Below are 21,754 nucleotides of genomic sequence, written 5' to 3' on the forward strand. Positions count from 1 at the left end.
AACCTGTAGTCCTGGGTTTCTTGGGAAATGCTTTGCTTTGGCTTCTTTTTTCCTTCTGCAAAACAAGACCTTACTTCAGTCAGAGCGACATGTATAACAAAGAACTTGTACAAATGAATTGCGTTTAGTGTTTGCATTGTTTCTTTAGGGAAAGAAAATGTGTCAGAGATAAATGCCTTTTCCTTCAGCCACTGTCTGTTCATGGCCATCCACAAACCCCTGCCTATATGCAGTATTAGTGTTAAGTGGGGGAGGCTCCCTGCTTCCTCCAGAATGTGTGCCCTTTGTAAACATTGCTATCTAACTGCCTCTGACTCAAGTAGAATGTAAACCCTTGTGTAAAACATTGAGCAGTGTCTGGGGATGCCTGGTTGACTAGACCAGCAGCAAGTTGGACAACTATTTGAAACATCAGTCCACAGAGCTGTCCCAAGAGAGTTTGCTTGAGCTGGTGAGCTAACATTTGAAAGCTTCTGGCTAAAGAGATGGCTTTAGATGCTAGTAATCCCCCATCCTGTGTGTCTGCAGTAATGAATTCCCATGAGGGTGATGGGCTTGAGGAGTCAGATGGCTCCTTCCTAACCAAAAGACAGGGCCCAAAGATGTAGCCAGCACACTGCAGAGGACCAGCCCGGTGAAGAAAGCTTCACCCAGGACATGAGAGAAGGTGCTTGTGAGGGTGAAATTTTTTCTTCCTTGATCCTGAGTGGAAATTGGCTTAGACTCAAGACTACATTCTTCTTCATCTGCCTAAGTAATATTTATCAAGGTTCCACCCTATGCCAGGACTTCAATGAAAGATAAATCTATATTTACCATGATTTCTGCCTCTGACAAAGTATAGCAAGACTTTGAAAGCACAGGCATTGTGAATAGTTAAGCAGCACAAGTCACTGTGCCCTTTAGTTTCTCTCTTATGGAAGATAATAAAAATGGGAGATAATACTGTTGACTCTTCCTGAGCATTTACTGTGCAAAGAGAGCCCTCTTCACTGTTCTGAACACAGCCATGAATGAAAAATCTGGTGGAACTGACCCAAGACATACCTGACTGAAGGTTCTCTGGGACTATTGTTGATGACCTTTGTACTCCATGTCCTGGGAGTTTCCTTGCCCAAGACTGCCCCAGGAGCCTCAATTGACCTCTCTTTCTGTCATATGCCCTTTTTTCGGGTGTGTTCTGTATAACAGGCTCGGCACGGTGTCTGTGGGCTATTCTCTTACCGCCACAGTGAAAGTCTGGGGAGTATTAACTTGAAAATGTGAGTTGCCAATCTTGGTTATTGCAGTCTGGCTAAATGTCTCCTCCACAACAATTGTGCTCTAACAGCCGTCTTTCATAAGACTTTCTAGCCCTGAATTCAACTGCCTAGCTGAGTCCCTCTAGGCATGGAAGACATGAGGCAACTTTTCTGCATTTTGTTCTGAGAGAACCATTGTTTTTCCATCATGTCAGATTCCCCGCAATTCTTCAATCGGCCCTCATTTCTCTGGGACATTCATTCCCAGGAATTGTTTTTAATTTTTCCCTTTCTTTGTGGATATTTATTATCCATCTACTTAAATGCTCAATTCATTTTTTGTTTTGCTTTTCACTTTATCTAAACATCATGTTTTACAAAGTTTTTCATAATCTGCTTGTTATGGGCATTCAGTATTCCAACACCAATCTCACCACTAGAGTGACCTTCCCTCCACCATTGTCTCCTTTCTCCCAACCAACCTCCCAGCCTGCTCCCTTAACAGGTACACAATACTTTATTTATTATTACTTGTAACAATTATATGGTTAGGGGAGTAATCAAAATCAGTTCAGTGAAAGAAAAATTGTAAAAATTTTTATATCTCATCATTAAGTCCTTGTCTGAAGATTTACTAAACTGTTTTCTGCTAGTTGAGCCTTCTGTGTTACTGTTTTAGTTTGTTGAGTTTATTTGATTTCTATGCTACTTTTCTAAATTTTTTTGATTGAATTAACTATAAGATACACAGTTACAAAGCTGTTCATGGTCGGGTTTCAGTCATACAATGTTCCAGCACCCATTCCTCCACCAGTGTACATTTCCCACCACCAATGTTCACACCCCCACCCCCAGTTTCCTTCCCACCATCCCCCACAACCCCGCCTGTCTCTATGGCAGGCACTTTCCTTCTTTTTCTCTCCTCTCCTCTCCTCTCCTCTCCTCTCCTCTCCTCTCCTCTCCTCTCCTCTCCTCTTCTCTCCTCTCCTCCCCTCCTCTCCCTTCCCCTTCCCTCCCCTTCCCTCCCCTTCTCTCTCTCTCTCTCTCTCTCTCTCTCTCTCTCTCTCTCTCTCTCTCATTTTGTGTGCTCTTACTGGGATGTAAATATTGTAGTATTTGGAGGTGTTGCACAGCTATGTATGTGGCTGCTTGGTCCAGAATTTCAGGATCTGTAGATGTTGGCCGATGAGTTAACATGGTGGTGGCTGTGAGATGTGGCCACTGCTTCCAGGGGTTCTGGAAGTACGAGGAGGAGGGGGAAGCTTGGGAGAGGGAGAGGCTGTCCATCCCCACTCTGAGAAGATCCCAGAGTTCTCAGCCTGAAGACTAGTGTACCTGCAATTTTTGCAGGCTGGTATCTCTGCAATGGCAGCAACTATTGGGTGTGGGTCCAGCTGCCAGGGTTTCAGCAGGGTGGAAACCCATCCCCTCGAGAGGGTGCCCCCAGAGTTTTCAGCCAGGAGACCAGTGTACCAAATAAATTTTAATGCCTTGGCTTGCATCTCCTTGTAGACTTGGTCAAGAATCTAGAGAGCTGACATGGCATTGGATTTTGAATGTGGGCTTAAATGTTCAATTCTTTCCAAGTCATTCTTGTTAAGTTTAAAGTCTTTCTCTTTTGACTAATTTTTTTCTGATCAACAAAGTGTGGTCTGAAGTACTGACTCTTTAGAGTTGAATTCTCCCTATTCACAAATATTTATTGCGCATCTACTATATTTCAGACACTATGGTGAGGATACAATGGAGAATAAGGGCAGTTGAACTTCTTTAAGTCTAGTTTTCAAAAAGAGACAGAGAAAAGGCTGATATGACATTTGAGCATAAGTAGTATTTAAAGAGGCAGAGCCTATGTAGGGTTAGGACTATTTTCTGACATAGAAATTACAGAGCATTCTGTTACCAATTGAAAGTAATATTTATCCCCAATGTATTGTGCTAGTTTGGATTATAACCCAGGTAATAGAAATTCAGGTTTTATTTGTTTAGCTGGGTAAAAGTTTTGTTTTTCTCATTTAATACAAAGTATGAAAGTAGGAAGTCTGGACTAGCATGATGCTATCAGGAATCTAGACTCCTCCTGCCTTTTAGTTTATCCCTCACCTTCAAGCTTGTTATCTCATGGCCTCAGGACCGCTGATCAAACTCCAGCATTATATCTAACATCCTGGCAGAAGAACTGGGTAGGAACCAGGCAGGAAGGGTAACATACAGTGTACAGACTGAAACTCCCTCCTCTCAAGTGCTTCAGGGATATCTCACCCAGTAATTTTTGCTGATATTTCATTGGCCGGGCTTGCATTACATGGTTACCCACTTGTGAAGGAGTTGAAGGAGTTGAAGGGGCTGAAGGAGTTTCCCACTATGGAAAGAATGAGACTCTTTTAAAAAGAACTGGAGATTAGATACTGAATAGGCAATGAGCTATTTTGCAAAAACAAAGCCCCCAAGCCCCTTCATTTTCATACTACAATTATACTGGTTATTGAATTTAATCCTCTTGAAATAGAAGGTGGAAAGGAAGACATCCTACTTTTTTTCAGAGATCTGGAGAAACAACCTGATGATCAGAAATGTAATCCAGTACCATTCCAAAGCCCAAACCTTTATTTCATCATACTGCTAATAAGTAACATCCTTCCAGGCAGGTTCTGAGCATTCAAAAAGAATTGGTCCTAGAATTCTGTGCAATTCCGTGTTCAGAAAAGACTCTTACATCTATTCCCTTAGCAGTGCAAGAGGAAAGAAAGGACAGAGAAAGCAAACCTTTTGGAGAGAGCTGCCAACTAGGCAGTGAATTCATCCATGAACATTAGTAGTTATTATTAATAATAATAATAACAACCATAGTTAGTGCTCAGAGAGCACACTGCTCTTCATGGATATCTTATTCCACCTTCATAACAACTATCCAAGTTGAGCATTATTATTATTATTGTCTTTCTTTGGAGAAAACGGGGTCCCCAGTGCTAGGGGCCACCAGGCTTTACTGGGTGGTGCCCAGGAGTCCACGTGATGCTGGGGACTAAATGCAGGGCCTTGCACCTGCCAGCTGTGTGCTCTTGCCCAGCAGTTCCTGTCTTTCTTGACTAGAGGAGGATACAGAAATGCAGAGAAGTTAGACAATATGCCAGTGTGACCCGGCATATTGCGAAAGTGCAAGCTTTGTTTTTTGGCTTTAAATTCCAAACCTGACTTCCTCTGACTGCTCTCCCAGGTCTGACTCATTCTTGCATACTGGGGTTAAAGGAAATGGAATTCAAATTAAGCTGCAACCAAATTATAAATCATGTTTTATCAAAGTTACGGATCTTGGGTCCAAATGGTGGAAATTAAATCAGCACATTCTAAGGCCGCACAGTATTGAAACTCCCTTAGCAATGCCTCAGGTAAATAGGGATTGCAAATGCCAAATTCCTACTTACTACATGGTTCAACACACTCAGTCTCAGCCCACAGACTTTATTCTGGTCTTTTTTCCATTTAGAGTAGATAACTGAAATTGCTCAGTTGTCTCATGGAACTGTCCCTTTAAGCCATTTGGTGAAACTGATTTTTCAGTGTTCGTGGATTAAAGGGGGACAATTCTTGAGACTTCTGTGGCACTAGGAACACACGTAAGCAAAAAACAAACAAAAAGTCCTAGCGGACCAGAATGATAAAACAGCAAGAAGGGCATTTGCCTTGCATGGAGATGGACTTTGATTTGATCCCTAGCACCATATTTGGTGTTCTGAGCCCCACCAGGAGTGATCCCTGAGCACAGACCCAGGAGTAAGCCCTGAGTGTGAGTGTGGACCAAAAAAGCAAAAGAGGAAGTCTGATGTAAATAGTCGGTACAGTCTAGATTCACAGCTCTGAAAGCCGGAATGGTGCATGTCCAGCCCCTGAAAAACCAGAAAGATAAAGTTACAGTAGATCTATTTTGAAGATGCACTTCTGGATGCTCGGAGCATAACTGAATTCTCCAGGGTCCGACAGCTGGGATTGGAGTTTAATTCACCTCGGTAGGGCAGATGGATGACGCCCTTGTCACACAATAGGTACCTGTGCAGCTTTTGGGCCCATCTGGACGACAGCTCTCTGTGATTGTCCAGGAGAGCCTTGCTGCCTCTTCATCAGTCTGCAAAGTGAGCCAGGCAGCCGTGGCTTTCCCAGGAGCTGCCAGCACAGTGAGGTTGGTGACAGGGAAGCGATCTTAAACTCACATTCTCTTCTGCACTGAGTGGCAGCACCAGGACAGATTGAACCCGCCTGGCTTCCACTGTCTGTAAGGCGCCTTGGAGCCCCCATCTGTCTGCTGCCTTCCCAAGACTCTGGTCTCTGATGGAGCCTTCCTCTCACCAGCCCAGAGGACAGCTCTGCATCAATTTGCTCTTTCACACCGTGGGGGTCTGAATGTGCCATGCTCATGCCCTCTTCCAACACAGTGTAGCTGCCAGCCCATCTGCTCCCGGCCAGTGATGTAAATGTACCAGCTGCTCCCTGAGAACCAGTCGGCATCGGGCAGGAGGGGGCAGGTCCCTTTCCCGGGCATCAGCCTGCTCGCTCACAGCCTCAGTGCTGTTGCCAAGCATGGTGGAGCTCTCCCTGCAGCTGGGCACGATGCTGTGAGGACCAGCCCGGGACTGGGCAGCGTGGCTCGCTCTTAGGGATCCAGCGACTTGGAGACATGGCATGTTCTCTGTGTAAGAGGGGCTGAGCCGGGCCCCCGCAGCTGACACCGAGAAGGTGGCCGGAAGCAAGCAGCACCCCGCTCAGAAAATGAAGGCGCTTCTCTTGCTGGTCCTGCCTTGGCTCAGTCCTGCCAACTACATAGACAATGTGGGCAACCTGCACTTCTTGTACTCGGAACTGTGAGTCCCCCTCTCCACCCCTCCCTGCCTGCCTGCTGCCTGTGTTTGTGTGTTGGGGCTGTCAGGGTGCCACCTGAGTCAGTTCCCCCAGCCCCAGGGTGTCTCTGGTGAGGAATACATTCCACCGACACTCTAGCAGCACTTGGACCAAACGCCCTGCTCGCAGTTTTCCAGCAGCCAGCCGAGCTGTCTGTGACCTAACAACAACAAAAAAAAAGACAACATAAAAACACCCTTCTCTGATGCACTGCCTCCCCTCCCAGGCACTTTGCTTTCCTGCTTCTGTGCTCACACTGCTTTGGTACGAAAGAATAGAAATAGAAATATATTTTTTTTAATCTTGCACTCTGCATTTTTCTCTCCATCAATGTGTCTCCTCTTCTTTTTCTATAAATAGAACCCAAGAGCAGTTAGGAGCTGAGCATGCATGCCTCCGATCAGCCACCTCCTCTGAGCATTTCAAATTGTCAACAGAAACCTTCCTTCATGGAGCAACTCAGTACTCTACACCCAAAATCACAGAGAGACGCTTGAAAGGGACAGGTGGCCCTCGAGGTCTAAAAACCTGTGCCCGTTGTCTTTCCTTTCCTTCCAAAACAAAAAAAGCAAAAATCGTGGGTTGCGCATGGTCCCATCACCTAGATTTAATGAGAAACAATCTGCCCCCTTGGTGTCATTGAATCGTCTTGGGCTGAAGTGATTACAAGTAAATTGCAGCCATGGTGACATTTCACCCCAAAAGACTTCGCTCTGCAGCTCTGAAAAAGAAAGACGTTTTCCTATGTGACCTCGGTCCATTTAATAAGAGGAAATGACTCATGTCCCCAGACTTGACAGTGATATTTTTCTGGCTCCCTTTGTTAGGAAGCTTTGAAAAAGAATTGTCGACCTAGGCAAAGAGCTTTTAGCAATCCCATTAAGAGGGCTCCAGTGTTTGGGGGATAATGTTCCAAAATGTATTTCCCCTTACATTTTACCAGCCAGGCAGGTACACATTGTACAAGTTGGCATATGTATTAGTCAGGGGGGGACAAATGAGAGATGGGTTCAAAATAGAGTTCCCAGGATGCAGACTAAAACAGCTTGGCTTCATAGTCATGTGATAGTGTATTTGACTAGCATCTTTAGACACAGATAACCCTGTGCAAAAGTGATGATAAACTGAGCTTCTTTGTAATTTGTTCCACTACCCAGTTTGTCTGGCTTTATAGATATGCACTCACTGCTCGTTAAGTAGAGGAATGAACAAGGAATCTAGGCCTTTGGAAGCCGCCCACTCATTTGGAAGAATCTCCATTTCTAGAGCATCTAATCCTAGCTCATTGGAAGGTAACCCCAATCCACCTTCGTAAGAACCAAAGCCTGAACAATGAGCATCTCAGGGCATGTGATGACACTGTGAGAGGTTTTCTAGAAACCCGCAGAATGGCAAAGCTGTTCAGGATTGGGAAGAGGCTCCTTGCTGTTCCTTTGTGGATGCAGGAGCTGGTATCTCTAAATCTGGGGTCGAAGCATCTTCGCCCTCACTCTTGCACCTACCCCACAGGCTCTCCTTGATCATTGCTCCCCAGGGCAGCAATAACAAATAGGTACCCATTTTGATGACAGAAATGTATTCTCCCACAGTTTTAGAGGCCAGGAGCTTAAAGTCAAGTGTCACAGGGAAGTGTTCCCTGTGAAGGACCTAGAGAAGAATCCTCTCCCACTTCCTTGGGACTCCCACACTCCTTGGCTTGTGACTGTGTCACACCAACCTCTGCCTTCTTCTGAGTCTTCCCTGGTTCTGTCTCCTCTTCCTGTAAGAGTACTTGTCACTGGAGAGGCCAGAGCCATAGTACAGAGGGTAGAGATCTTGCCGTGCATATTGCTGACCCAGGTTCGATTTCCTGCAACCCATATAGACTCCTGAGCACTGCAAGGAGTCTTTTTTAAAAAATTGAATCATTTATATATTTATTGAAACTAACATTTATAAGACTTTGGGTTAAGAAGCTTTAAAAAAAATTTATTAGTGAATCACCATGAGGTACAGTTACAGACTTACAAAATTTCGTGCTTGCATTTCAGTCATACAATGATCGAGTACCCATCCCTCCACCAGTGCCCATTTTCCACCACCAATGTTCCCAGCATCCCTCCCACCACCCCCACCCCATCCCCTCCTCCCCACCCCGCCTCTGTGGCAGGGCATTCCCTTTTGCTCTCTCTCTTGCCAGGAGTAAGTCTTGAGTGTAAAACCAGGAGTAGTCCCTGATCATCACCATGTGTGACCCAAACTTTAAAAAAAAAATTTTTTTAAATACTTCTCATTGAAGTTAGAGTCTACCTACTTAATCCAGGGTGACTTCATTTTGAGATCCTTAGCTTAATTGCATCTGTAAAAAAAACAGATTCATTTAAAGTGATCTTCAACCAGTTTGAGGCAGGCATATCTTTTGGGGGCAGCCATTCAGTCAATGACAGTTCCTATTGGGGAAATTTTCCACTAAATTACTTTTTATTTTAGAGCTCAGTGGAAGAAAGAAAGATCTTGGTACAGGCCTAATCGATTGTTTTTATACATGTGTGAATCCAAGACAGCTTTTCCCTTGAGTGGATGTAAGCAGATCATTCTCTCCAAAATGGGAATCCAGAAAGCATGTTACCAGGGCATGTTACCAGAACACTGTTCTCACACTTCTGTGACCAATCTTTCCGAAGCCTTTAGTTTCTGCTTTCTGAGGGCGGCAAGGCTTGTTAAGAAGCATATTTATTGTGAAGAGAACAGGGACTCAAGGGGTAGTGTCTGCCATGTGCAAGAGTTCCACAGTTGGGATGTATTTAACCCCACAGCCATCTGGGATGAGCCTCCTCTCAGTCTCCATGTCATCAAACTCATCTGCATTAAACTTGATAGAGCCCCACATTTTATTTTTAACCTCAATTAAAAAAATTTTTTATTGAATCATCATCAGATACAGTTATAAGCTTTCATGTTTGAGTTGATGATACAATGATCAAATACCCATCTCTCCACCAGTGCACGTTCTCCACCACCAATATCCCTAGTATACCCCCCTTTCTAACCCTCCCCCTGCCTTCATGGCAGACAATTTTCCCCATACTCTCTCTCTACTTTTGGAACCCCACTTTTTTGAGATGTGGATCTTCTAGCCATGGGGAAATTTGTACTTGGTCCACACAGAACTTCAATCACATGCGCCTCATTCTGCAATTGACACAGATGGTCATATGACTTGATCAATGTGGGCCCCGTCCCCTGTGCCCTGGGGCTTTCTAAAGGTGTCCTGAACTCCTGCTTGTAGCCTAACACTGGGCTAGTATGAGAGCAGATGGGAATGTCCACTGCAAAGGACTGTTTCCAAGGTCCTTAGAACAGCTGGTCCATGGAAGTTGCTTCACTACCAAGGCGTCTGCTTATGGTTTGCAGCCATCACACACTGGGCCCTGTGGTGGAGAGAGAATGAGAGATTTTTGTGCAGTTATTCTCTGTGGCTACCAGTGAGAATGAATCATCAGTGGCTTAATGTCACGTTTGCTCTAAGGAACACATGCAACAAGCAATCAGGCCCAGTACTCACCCTCAAGTAGTTGACAATCTAATTACAATGGAATGTGTATTTGTCAGAAATCCCAGCAATGATCTGAGATATAGATTGGGTGTTTTAAACATTGAGTCGGTTATCACTTGAGAGGGGATGAAGAAAGTTTGTCTACTTTTGTAAAATTGGTCAGGGATTCTCGAGAAGTTGATTGTTGCTACATCTTTTTTGCTTTTGGAGGGGGCGGGATTTGAGCCACATGCAGTGATGTTCAGGGCAAGCTTCTGTGCGCAAGGATCTCCTGACAGGTTCTGAGGACCATATGCAGTGCCAGGGATCAAACCTGAGAGAGCCACATGCATGGACTCACCTGTTGTACTATCTCTCTGGCCCTGTCACTGCATCCTGAAGTGATGGGGCAGAAGAAGGGAGGAATTCTGGCAAAATCAGCAATGGAATAACAAATATTTCCTTCAGGTAGAGAATTTTGCTATAGTCCTGGCCAGTAGAGCTTTGTAAAACCATTGAAATCCATGCATGAGGCTGCCTGCTTGTTTTGTATTGTGGGGACAGGTTCTGTGTCCCCAAATGAAGAGACTCTTTCATTCCTGCCTCGGCCACTGAAATCTCAGAGGCAGGCAGTGCTTGCAGGCTACCTGGGAAGTGCTGAGTAGTGGGCTTTCTCGTGCCTCCCTAGTCTGAGCTTTGCTGTCCTTCCTTGGACAAGCGCCCCATGTCTCTGTTTCCAATGCTAAACCTTCCTGGATTTCTGTTCCTCTTGACCTCAGTTCTGTCCCTCGAGGCCCAACTGGAAAACAGCCCCATCAAGTGCAGCACATTTAGTACTGGGTCCTTGTGTTCTAAGACTTTCTTGTCAACTCTGAACAGATAGGGGATAGTGCAAGTTGTGGAGCTTATGCTTGCCATGTGCAAAGCTAATAGTGGGATTCCTGGCACTTCATAACCCATCTGTACCCAAGTACCCTGGATATGACTTTGGTGACCCCTAGGCACCCTCCAGGCCTTGAACACTGCACCCCTGAGTATTTTAGTATTTTAAAAAGTAATAAAATAAGGGGCTAGAGAAATACTACGGTAGATAAGACATAAGGTTGACCTGACTTCAATCTCCAGCACCACTTATGGTGCCCTGAGCACTGCCAGGTGACCCATAGCCTTCAAATAATACTAATAAAATAGTAAAGGCCAAGGAAATGACAAGGTCACTGACCTGCATTATGTTATATATTACAATATCCAAAGCCATTTGGATTCATTTTGAAGCCAAATAAACACTTTGTCCATTGCAGCAGAGTATTTTAGGTTCTGCCTTGATTTCCAATTGTTATAGCTTTGAGCAGGCAGTTCCTTCTTTAATTGTGTCCATTGTCACCTGTTTTCATAACCCAGGAGGACTCCCTGACCACAGAAGACTCCTAAAACTCAAGTATCTGGTGTGACATCCTTATTAGTAGGTGAGGAGCAGGACTGAGGGGTGCCCCTGGGGTCTTGTAGGAGCACAGGAGGGACGGGCAATGCTCCCCCCACCCTCCAGCCCCCGCCACCCCTGGCTCTCCCAAACACTCTAAAATTTCCTGGACCTAGAAAGGAGGCTTTCAGGCATCTCCTCTCTGGACCCAGGCCCACTCCCACCATTCTTGATCTGACTTGTGCTCCTTAGAGCACATGGTTTCTGAGGAGATTCAAGGAGGGTTGATGGCTGACTGCTGACTTTGTTGTGTAAAACATTTGACTTCTAAATCAAACTACCAAGACAGAAATCCTAAGAGGGTTGATGAGCATCTGCCTTATTCTTTTCTTTGATCTTTTTTTAAAATTTTCATTTCATTTTTTTTAATTGAGTCACCATAAGATACACAGTTACAAAGCTGTTTATGATCAGGTTTCAGTCATACAAAGATCCAACACTCATCCCTCCACCAGTGTCCATTTCTCACCACCAATTACCCAGTTTCCCTCCTGCCACCCCCACCCCCCAGCCTGCCTCTAGCTGAAGACTGGAACTTTCCTTTTTTCTCTCCCTCTCTCTTTCTCTCTCTCTGTCTCTCTGTCTCTCTCCCTCTCTCCCTCTCTCTCTCTCCCTCCCTCTCTCTCTCCCGCCTTCCTTCTCCCAGTATGGTCTACAACACAGATAAGATACTAAGAGGTTATCATGTTTGTTCCTTTACCTACTTTCTGCATGCAGTTCTTATCCAGGGTGATCATTTTCAACTATCTTTGTCAAAATGGTTCTTTCTCTATCCCCCAGCATTGGGACAGGCTTACAACTATAAATTAATCCTCCTTGTCTTTGTTTCTACTGTCCGTGGGTATTAGTTTTGTGCATCTGCTTTATTCTTAAGTGGTAAGTGATCAGGGCTTACTCCTGGCTCAGTCAGTGCTCAGGGTTCACTCCTGGTAATGATCAGGGCACACATGGGATTTGCATGATCAGACCTGGGTCAGCTAAATGCAAGGCAAGCACCTTCCCCACTCCACTATATCTCTGGCCTGCCCCAGTGATTTTTATGAGGCCCATCTATTTTTAGTTTAGGCTCTGTGGTTTACAATACTATTAATGACATTCCAGTACCACATGCTTCCCCAGAGTATCCACTTCCCTCTACCATTGTCCCAGTGTCGGCCCTCCACTCCCGCCAAGCTTCCTACTGAAAAAAGCTTTCAGCTTCTATTGCCTCTGAGCATTTCTTATTTTGATTCTTTATATCCCACATATGAGACATCATTCTGTGTCTGTTCCTCTTCTGGCTGACTTCATCTCTGGATCCATCTACGTAGCAAGAAATACATGATTTTGTCTTTACCTATATAATGTACCATAGTTTTTTTTTATCCAGTTTCTTGTTTTTTTTTTTGGACACTTGGGGAGTTTCCAGATTTGGACTATCGTGAATAGTGCTCAGTGAACATAGGAGTGCAAGTATATTTTTTGAATAGTTTTTGAGCCATTGGGGTAGATGCCAAGAAGTAGAATTGTTGGGTATTATGGAAGCTCGCTTCCTAATATTTTGAGAAGTGTCCATATTGTTTCCCAGAACATTAGACCAGTCAATATTCCCACCAGCAGTGAATGAGGGTCCCTTTATCCCCCATTCCTGCCTACACTGGTTGTTTTGTTCTTTGTGATGTATTCCAGTTTCACTGGTGAGAGGTGATATCTCATGGTTATTTTGTTTTGTGTTTTCCTGATAAATGATGCACAGCACTTTTTCTTTCTTTTTTTTTTATTTGACAGTTAATAGCTATAGCATAACAATTTAATGAGTTATGTTTTCTTTTTTTTTTTTTCCCTTTATTGTATTTTATTTTTTTTAAAGTTGTAGATTTACAATTTTTTGTGCTTTGGTTTCAATTATACAATGATCAGATACCCATCCCTCCACCAGTGCCCATTTTCCACCACCATGGATAATATCCCTCCCACCCCCATCCCCCCATCCCCCCTGTCTCTGTGGCAGGGCAATCCCCTGTGTTCTCTCTCTCCTTTTGGGTGTTGTGGTCTCACAGCACTTTTTCATAAACCTTTTAGTCACCTGTATGTCTTCTTTGAGGAAGTTTTTGTACATCTCTTCCCTGCAGCCCCACCCCCACCCCCTGATTTTTTTTTTTTTTTTTTTTTTTTGCTTTTTGGGTCACACCCGGCAATGCACAGGGGTTACACCTGGCTCTGCACTTAGGAATTACTCCTGGCGGTACTCAGGGGACCATATAGGATGCTGGGAATCGAATCCGGGTCGGCCGCATGCAAGGCAAACGCCCTACCTGCTGTGCTATCTCTCCAGCCCCACCCCCTGATTTTTTATGTGTTTTTTTTTTATAAGTTTTACGGGTGCTTTATCTTGGATATTAACCTTTTGTCAGATGTGTGGTAGACAAATAAGATGCCCATCTATTTTAATTCTTGTTTTGCTTTCTGTTTAGGGGCCATACTTGTCAGTGCTCAGGGGCTACTCTCATTCAGTGCTCAAGGGCCCACATAGTTCTGGGAAGGGAATCCAGGCCTCCTGCATGCAAACATTTGCTCAGCCCATTACCCTACTTTCGGCTCTCTCCAATACTCTACTTTCATTCAGAATTTCCTTTGAGGTAAACCTTCTGGGACCCTGAGTTAAGAACCTTCCCTCCAGCTCTGATGTCTGCACACCCTGACTTCCTGTAAAGAGTCACCACTTCTCACCCTCACGTTCCTGTGTGCTGTATAGCATCAGTTTTGGGGTCTATCTCCTGCACTCCGTGGGGTGAGAGGTTTCAGGATGTTCAGCTTCTGCAGTGTTCAGGTGTGGGGCCCTTCAGATGCCGGCGCCTTCACAAACAGACCAGAATGTTCCATGTTTGGATTCAGTAGCTGGTAGTCTTGATTCTGCTCCTCACGAGACCAGCAAACCCATCTCAGACAAGCTTTTGTGGTTTTTCTAACATTTCTTTTAAGATCCCATTCTGCAAGGATACCTCAGAAATGCTGGAGAAACAAGACAGGGTGAAGGTGCTTGCTTAGCATGCTCCCAACCCTCCTTCGATCGCTGGCGCCAAACAGACCCCTGGATCTCTGCTGGGTGTGGCCTGTCACTTCTCCCCCTCCCCCACAAATAGAATGGCAGGCAAGAGTTTAGAGTTTGGTGGGGTGTTGAGATATCTTATATGGGGTACACCCAGCTCTCAATTCAATTCAACAATCTTCTCTGCTACTTTAAGCTTTTCATGACCTATCATTCTCGGAAAAAAATCCTTTTCACTCTGCGCTGATTCTGTCAGTGCTTCATTCATAGGCATGGGGTCACGTGGGAGTGTGTTTTGAGTGAGCCCCTCCCTCCTCAACGGGGTCACACCTGTGCTCAGGGAGGCGCTTACCCACAAGATACCAAGGTATAGAAGCAGGAGCATGACAAGTCTCTGCAGCCAGGTTGACCATCACTGCTGTGTGACTTGTCAGAAATTCAGGAGATAGGGGCCCTCTAGCTTCCACTCAAATATTTTTGGTTCTAATGGCATCGCTGCCAACCACATTCTAACCAGTTGCTGGGGAGAAAGCTGACAGTTCACTCCTGGGACCCAGTCCAGAGAGTGCTCTGAGCCCAGGAAGGCGTATTCCCCTTGGAATTTTGTGTTTGGGAAATTGAAATCAGGGACGCAGCCATTTGCAGCTTGGATCATTTAGCACCGTGTACGGGTGAGGGCTCCCAGGGTAACTGCCAAGAGCTGCGGGGGTGCAGAGGCAGCCAGGCCTGTGGGGGTCCTCCCAGCGCAGTGGGGCTGGCTTCCAAAGGCAGAAGCAGAACACCCACCAAGTGTTTCACCACCAACGGCTCCAACCTTCCTCCTCCTCGCTAGCAGAGCTGCTCCCTGCAAGAGATTTGAGCAGTGAGAGCCAAGGAGCAGCCAGCCACACACAGAGATGCGTGTCCCCACCTGTCGGTCATTCCGCAGTCTCCTGACCAGTTCCTCTAGGTCAGGTCCGGCAGCCTCATGTTTCTCCTCAGTGACCTCAGCCAGACTGTGGCCTTGTTGGGGTACTCACTACCTAATAGGAAATATCCTTTAACACTTTGAGGGCTTCCGAGTGGTATTCAAGAGGCCTGGGGGCCCCTCCTGGTTATTCTTGACCAGCTTGGGTCAGAGGTCCAGTGCACGATTTTGAAAATGCAGCTGTTCAAACCCTGCAATGTCGGACAGGGATTATAAGGGCCACCCTGACTGTGCTGTGGGCCTGCATGGCTACACACAGTGAAATGTATTTTTTTTTATTGTATTTGGAGGGAGGTTTCCAAACCTCCTAGTGCTCAGGAGATCTGGGGGTCCCACTGGTTATTCTCTGCCATACAGAACTTCGGTTTAGCACAAGGCCCTGCAGTGCCCAGGTGCCTGGGCCACACCTGATGGTGCTCCGGGACTCCAGGCCTGCACCTGGCTAAGCCTCTTTTATTTGGCTTTTGGGTCACACCCAGCTGTGCTGGAACTTACTCCTGCTTTGAACTCTCGTGAGATGAGGAGAGGCTGGAGAGGCATGGAGCAGACTGACCCACTGCCTTCTTCCTTCATTTTCACTGTGTTCCTTCCCAGTACTGCTCCTGTTTCAAGGCAAATGGTGAGCTCCTTAGATTTGCCAGCAAACACTTTCCAAGTTGAGTCTCGAATAATGTGTTTCTTTTTCATCATACTTGAACAAATAAAGAAGGTCATGGGTCTCTGCTGTTTCCGATCATCTGTTCTGAGACTCTGACGTCAGGTTTGGATGAGGAAGGAAGGAGCTAGAGCTGATAGACAAAGTGGAGCGAGGTGCGGAAAATCATATTCCAACAGAGGAAGGAGAGCCAGTGTAGAGGAGCAAAGCCAGGGCCCACTTGGGTTCAGTGAATCTGGATGATGTTGAAAGCAAGGTATTTAGTACATGTTCAGTTGGCCTATCTCTTAAGTTTTCTAACCTGTGCATCTTGGAGGAAATCGAAGGTTCATTTCTGGCTCTGCATTCAGGAATCATTCTTGGTGTTCAGGGGACCACACACGGTGCCAGGGATCAAACTGGGTGCAAGGCAAGTGCCTTAACCCCTATCTCTTTGAGCTGGAATGAGTCTTTACTCAGAAAATAGAGTGACCCTGTTCGATGGTCTTTTTGTTTGGCCCCCCCCTTCAAATTAGTAAAAGGTAAAGGTAAAGGCCCTCCCGTTGATCGTCGATTTGCTCGAGCGGGCCCAGTAACGTCTCCATTGGAGACCTTGTTGTTACTGTGTCTGGCATATCGAATACTCTCGGTAGCTTGCCGGGCTCTCCAAGAGGGGCGGAGGAATCGAACTCGGGTCGGCCATGTTGGCCGCTTGTAAGGCGAACGCCCTACCCGCTGTGCTATCGCTCCAGCCCTTCAAATTAGTAAGTTCTCTTTTTCCAGAAGGATAGAAACTCCACTCCCTGAAATCAAATACGTTCTGGCATAAAATCCAAAATCTGGAAGCTTAGCAATATCAATCACCCCCCAGTTCAGCCCACCGTACCTTTCTTCAGGTCCCTTGACTATGTCAGCTGGATGAAAGTTAAAGTAGAGATGGAATGGGACTGCGTCCTGTACACACAACCACACTGTTTTCGTGGTTTCTTTCACAGTGGCTTGATTTATTTTCTTTTTAATTTCTCCTAATGAATCTTAATACAAAAGTAGAGAGAAAATAATAACTATCCTTCATTACCATAATACCTGCCTTCACAATGATGAATTTATGGATATCTTGTTTCATTTGATGGTTTTAAAGCAAATCTCAAATATTTACATAATAAAATAAGCAAGGGTTTGGTATTTATTATTAAAAGAGTGAGGTAATCATAATAGTAATGCTATGGCAAAAACAATTAATTATAATTCCTTCCTATCAAATTCCTTCTCACCCATAGTAATTTATAACAAATAACTCAACTGTTCAATTTTTCCTGTTGTGGGTCAGAGAAATGACTCAAGGGTCCAAGTGCATGGTTTGTATGCCTGAGCCCTGAGTTCAGTCCCTGGCAGTGCATGGCCCCCTGAGCACTGCTGCAAGCACTGCCAAACACCTTTAGATGTGGAGGCCCCAAACCAAACAATTTAAAAGCTGGTATCAGAGTCATGACTTTTCACCATTTGTTTAAAACTGAGCCAAATGAGGTCAGCATTTAGCAGTCGGTGTTCAGACCCCATCGCCTCTCCCACCCACCCCCTACACACACCGTTGACTCAAAATTCTATGGTCACTGGGACTGGAGAGACAGAATAGCGGGCCAGGCACTTCTTTGCATGCAGCTGACCCTGGTTCCATCTTTCCACAGTCAGGTCTGGCCCAAAAACAAAAACAATTTTTGTTTCCTATGGTCAATTTTGAAGACTATAGCTTTGGCAAGCTCCAGGTACTGGACTAGTAAATGAAAAATAGAAATTGAAGGAAAGTAATTGCTTCATATCAAGTTGAGGGGAAAATAGAGAGGAAATCCCCAAACCTCTTATGAGCCAAACTGTGGTTTTAACCAACAGGTATTTCTTAGATGACCTTGTCTTGGGCAATGGGGGGGGCTGTCTTCTCCCTCAGGTGATCATCTCTCCATTTTTAATCACAGGCCTCTAACAATCAAGAGACCCATTCATGAGACTCAGTCCTACGCATTGTTGTCTCTAAAGGATATGCATATTAATGGTATTAAGGCTATATCCGTTATAGCACGCACACAAAATTATTGTAACAATAACTACTCAAGCACAGACTTAGTGCACTGCCCAGAGACGTGTGTTGTCACTTTGGAGACCACCTCGGAGGAGCAGGCTCTGGGAGTTCACTTGATTTCAGCATCCCATCCTTTTGGAAGCAAAACAAATTTCCTAGGGCCCGTCTATGAGGTTGGTCTTGGAAGGAAATTATAGAAAATGACTTGGGTGGGCCAAGGAGAACATGTGGGTTTAACACCAGACCCACTTCTGAATTTCAGTCATGGTTCTCTTTGGGGACCATTCTCCCCTCTTCTGACCTTCCCTCCTTCCTCAGTCCTTGGCATTGAAGCAAGAATACATTTACCTCGTGTGCCCTATGTGTACCCCACCATCCTCCAAACCCCTCCTCCTCCAAGCATGCTGCTTTTGTAACACCCAGAGTGGGGACAGGAGGTCTAGGTTTGTGACACCCAAAAGACTGAAATGTGAGGCCTCTTAAAACAAAAATAGAAGTGAGCCCACAGTGATCCAGTCATGCTGAGGATCCACTTCTCAGGATCACTTACACAGGGCTACTTAGGTCTGGTGGTGCTGGGGTGGGGGAGGCTTGGTGCTGTTATGGTCACACCTGGTGGTGCTAAGGGGCCATGTGGTTCTAGGGATCAAAATCAGGACCTTGCACATGCTAGGCTTGTGCTCCATCACTTGAGCTGTCTATCTGGCCACCCCATGATGATGAGTCCACTTTTTAAAACAACATGATGATCATAAATTCATATTGTCCAAGTCCCGTGTCAGGCTTGGAAAAAAGATCTGTGCGTGCCCTGAGGGCTGATCACCCACAGTCCCTGTGTGTACTAAAGAGCCCAACAGACACCTCTGTCTGTCTACGTCAGCATCAACTGGCACTGGGAATTCTAGGTTTCCCTCCAAGCCCAGGCTGGCAGACCAGCTATAGAACAATATTCATGTCATCCCTGAGCCCTGGAGATTCCTCTTCCTTCATTAGTAACTCTAGACAGAAGACTAAGAGGAAGCGACTAGGGCCACATGGCTATGATAAGTTCCTTTGTCATCCTGAGGACCCTGATCTTGTGGCTTCTTCTGGAAAGGTTGTAGGTAAGATAACTGGATGATTAAAGTACGTGTTCCAGCATCGGGCTGACTCAGATTCTGCCAGCCTGGGTGACCTTGGGCTAGTTACTTAACATCTCTGAGCTTTTCTTGGCTATAAATGGGGATAATGATATCTACCTCACACGTTGTTGTATTAAATGAAATTATGTCAAGTATTTCATACAGTTCCAGGGACATAGCATGCCCTTTAGTTATGAGTATTAACAATTGTTGTAAGAACACATTTCACCAAACCTAAGATATGTTTCCATATCTTTACTCACAGGCAGCATGTTAGAATTGGTGGCACCACACAGAGAAAATGAGCAGTAGTTTTCACCTTTGGGCATCTGTAAAACAGTGCTACCTCTTACAATAGACAATCTTTAATTGGATGGAAGTGGATAGTAACTGACTTCATCAGTGGTCAGCATGGATGGGCTGTGATCTGAAAAATGCACTTCTTGAAATACCATATTCCCTCCCTGCCTCCCTCACTGAAGAGGTGGGAAAATGGTGTTGCTAAACTGAGATAGAGGTGATTGGCTTCTCCAGGGGAGAGTCCTAAGCACTAGGCCATTGAGGGCCAGTCCATCCAAATGGACTTCTAGGGGCCAGCACATAGTAGAAAGGTTAAGGTGCATGCACCCATCTGGGTCCCATCCTAAGCACCGTGTGGCTTCCCAGGATTCACCGATGTAGCCTTGGAGGCTCCCAAGCATTGCTAAGGTGGCCCTGGTGGTCCCCTGCATCTCAGAACTCACTGCATCCTTAAATCCTAGACTTGAATCAGTGGTCAGATTGGTCTAGAATTGCTGGAAGGGCCCTGGCTCCCTGAGTACTCCTTGGGAATTTCTCCCACAGGAATAAAAGTAACAAGGGGCTAGAGTGATGATAGTACAGTGGGTAGTGCACGTAGGACACTTGCCTTGCACCAGGTTCAATCCCTAGCATCCCATTTAGTCCCCCAAGCCCATTAAGAGTGACCCCTGAGAACAGAGCAAGGAGTAACTCCTGAGCACCACCAGGTGTGACCCAAAAGTAAAGCAAACTAAAGCAAATTAAAACAAAAATCCAAAAAGAACTGAATAGATCTTTCATCCAGTTCTGCTTCCCAAATAGATTCCTCTTTACCACTCCTCCCTCTCTCCTGGCTCTGTTCCCCTGAAGTTCTCCTGTAGCTCTGAGCAGTTCTTGTTACCTCACTCCAGTTGATCCTACTTTTTTCTATCTTCCTGCCTCGTATCCCCCGCCCCCCGTTTGAGGAGAAGTATAAAATGCAGCATGTTATGTGGCTGGTGAAGTCTGTCACCAGAATCATAAATTTTTTCAGAGCTGAAGAAGACCATGAAAATGATCTCACCCAATCCTCCCATTTTACAGAGGAAGAAACTGAGGCATACGAACTTATCCAGATGACTCAGCCTTTCCAATAACTATGTGATCTCCATATGTCATGACTTTTGTTTTTTTTTAGAAATTTCAATACTGTGTTCATTACTTAAATGTGTCCTCGGGAAACAATAAAACTGGAGCTAGTTGTTAAATGTTTAAGCTAACAGCTTTAGGCAAAGCAGTGGCATCAGTGCAATTCAATGAGGCATGCAGACGTTACCTCTTAATGAACTGAGTGTCCTCAGAGGTATCTTGCCATCTGGGTATGCTCAGAGAAGGCACTCGTGGGACTTTCAGATTCAATTTTGTACAAAGACAAGCAGGGATTATTGGGGGGAAATAAAGCCTGATATTTAAGTAAGGTATGCCAAGGATTTTCCTATCTTCCCAAGGGTTTCCTATACAAAGGAAGAGGGGAGAGCAGGGAAGAGCCCAGTCATGAGGCACTTACAAGTTTTAGCTTGTGATGTAAAAGATGACCTCTGAAGTCACTTTGGACCTGAATTCAAATCCTGATGCATCGTTTTGCAACTATGCAACTATGATTAGATTCACCTCAGCCAGATCTCAAGTTCCTCATCCTTAAATCAATGGTCTTACTCAGGGAGTAGGAATGAGATGGAATACGCATGAAGCACTCAGGAGATGCCTGGAATGTTCTAAGTGCAGCCTAAGCCTCAGCAGTTGAGATGATGAATGACCTCATTTGAACTGAGGGCAAATCTTACTGATGACAAAACTCAGTTCATTGACATGAAGGAAGCTTTCTCTGAGCACAGGCACCATGTATTTTTAGGACTTTTTAAACTGCATCTCCCTGTGTTGCCATGGAGACAGCCTAGTTGGGCGAGAGGTGGGGGCTGGCAGCCTGTTCGAGGCCTTTATAATTCATAGAGTCAAACTTGGAGACTGAGATGAATTCTGAACCCAAAAATATTTTTTCTTGGTTTTTTGTGTCACACCAAGTGATGCTCAGGTTCTGCACTCAGGAATTACTCCTGGCAGTGTTTAGGGGACCATATTAGCAGTGTTTAGGGGACCATATAGGATGCCGGGGATCAAATCCAGGTTGGCCACATGCAAGGCAGATGCTCTACCTGCTGTACTATCACTCTGGCCCTCCAAAAACATTTTTAATCGATGAAACTTTTCTAGGCAAACAATTTGGGTAGTTCCAATTAAAGACATACTGATGAGAGAACTTTCTAACTCTCCCACTAAAGTATTCCTCAGCAGGTTGGCTACACGTGGTCCCAGAGACTTTCTTTAAAGAGGCCATCAAAATTTGTCTTGACCCCATGAGCTAATTGATGATAGAGTGGATCAAAGCAATGAGGTTCTGTTGCAAATGTATAAGACTGTGCTTCTTCTTTCCAAGATGCAGTTGTATGTTTTATAAGAAAAGCATCTGGGCACCATCAACAA

The 21,754-nt window shown here is 45.2% G+C and overlaps 1 protein-coding gene and 1 non-coding gene across 2 annotated transcripts in view; one reads left to right on the top strand and one right to left on the bottom strand.

Annotated features, from left to right (window-relative positions):
• Nucleotides 1-5,899: 5,899 nt before the first annotated feature.
• Nucleotides 5,900-21,754, top strand: part of LNX1 (ligand of numb-protein X 1) — a 106,885-nt gene continuing 91,030 nt past the window's right edge. Inside the window, exon 1 of the mRNA XM_056111370.1 lies at nt 5,900-6,097. Coding sequence (XP_055967345.1) covers nt 6,006-6,097 — 92 coding nt within the window. The 5' untranslated portion in view covers nt 5,900-6,005. The remainder of the gene's footprint in view (nt 6,098-21,754) is intronic.
• LOC130020825 (small nucleolar RNA SNORA70) lies at nt 9,451-9,592 on the bottom strand. The gene has a single exon (XR_008792029.1). It is a non-coding gene; the product is annotated as a small nucleolar RNA SNORA70 (small nucleolar RNA).

This window comes from Sorex fumeus, unplaced genomic scaffold (genome assembly GCF_029834395.1).
Source record: "Sorex fumeus unplaced genomic scaffold, SorFum_2.1 ptg000013l, whole genome shotgun sequence".
NCBI lineage: Eukaryota > Metazoa > Chordata > Mammalia > Eulipotyphla > Soricidae > Sorex > Sorex fumeus.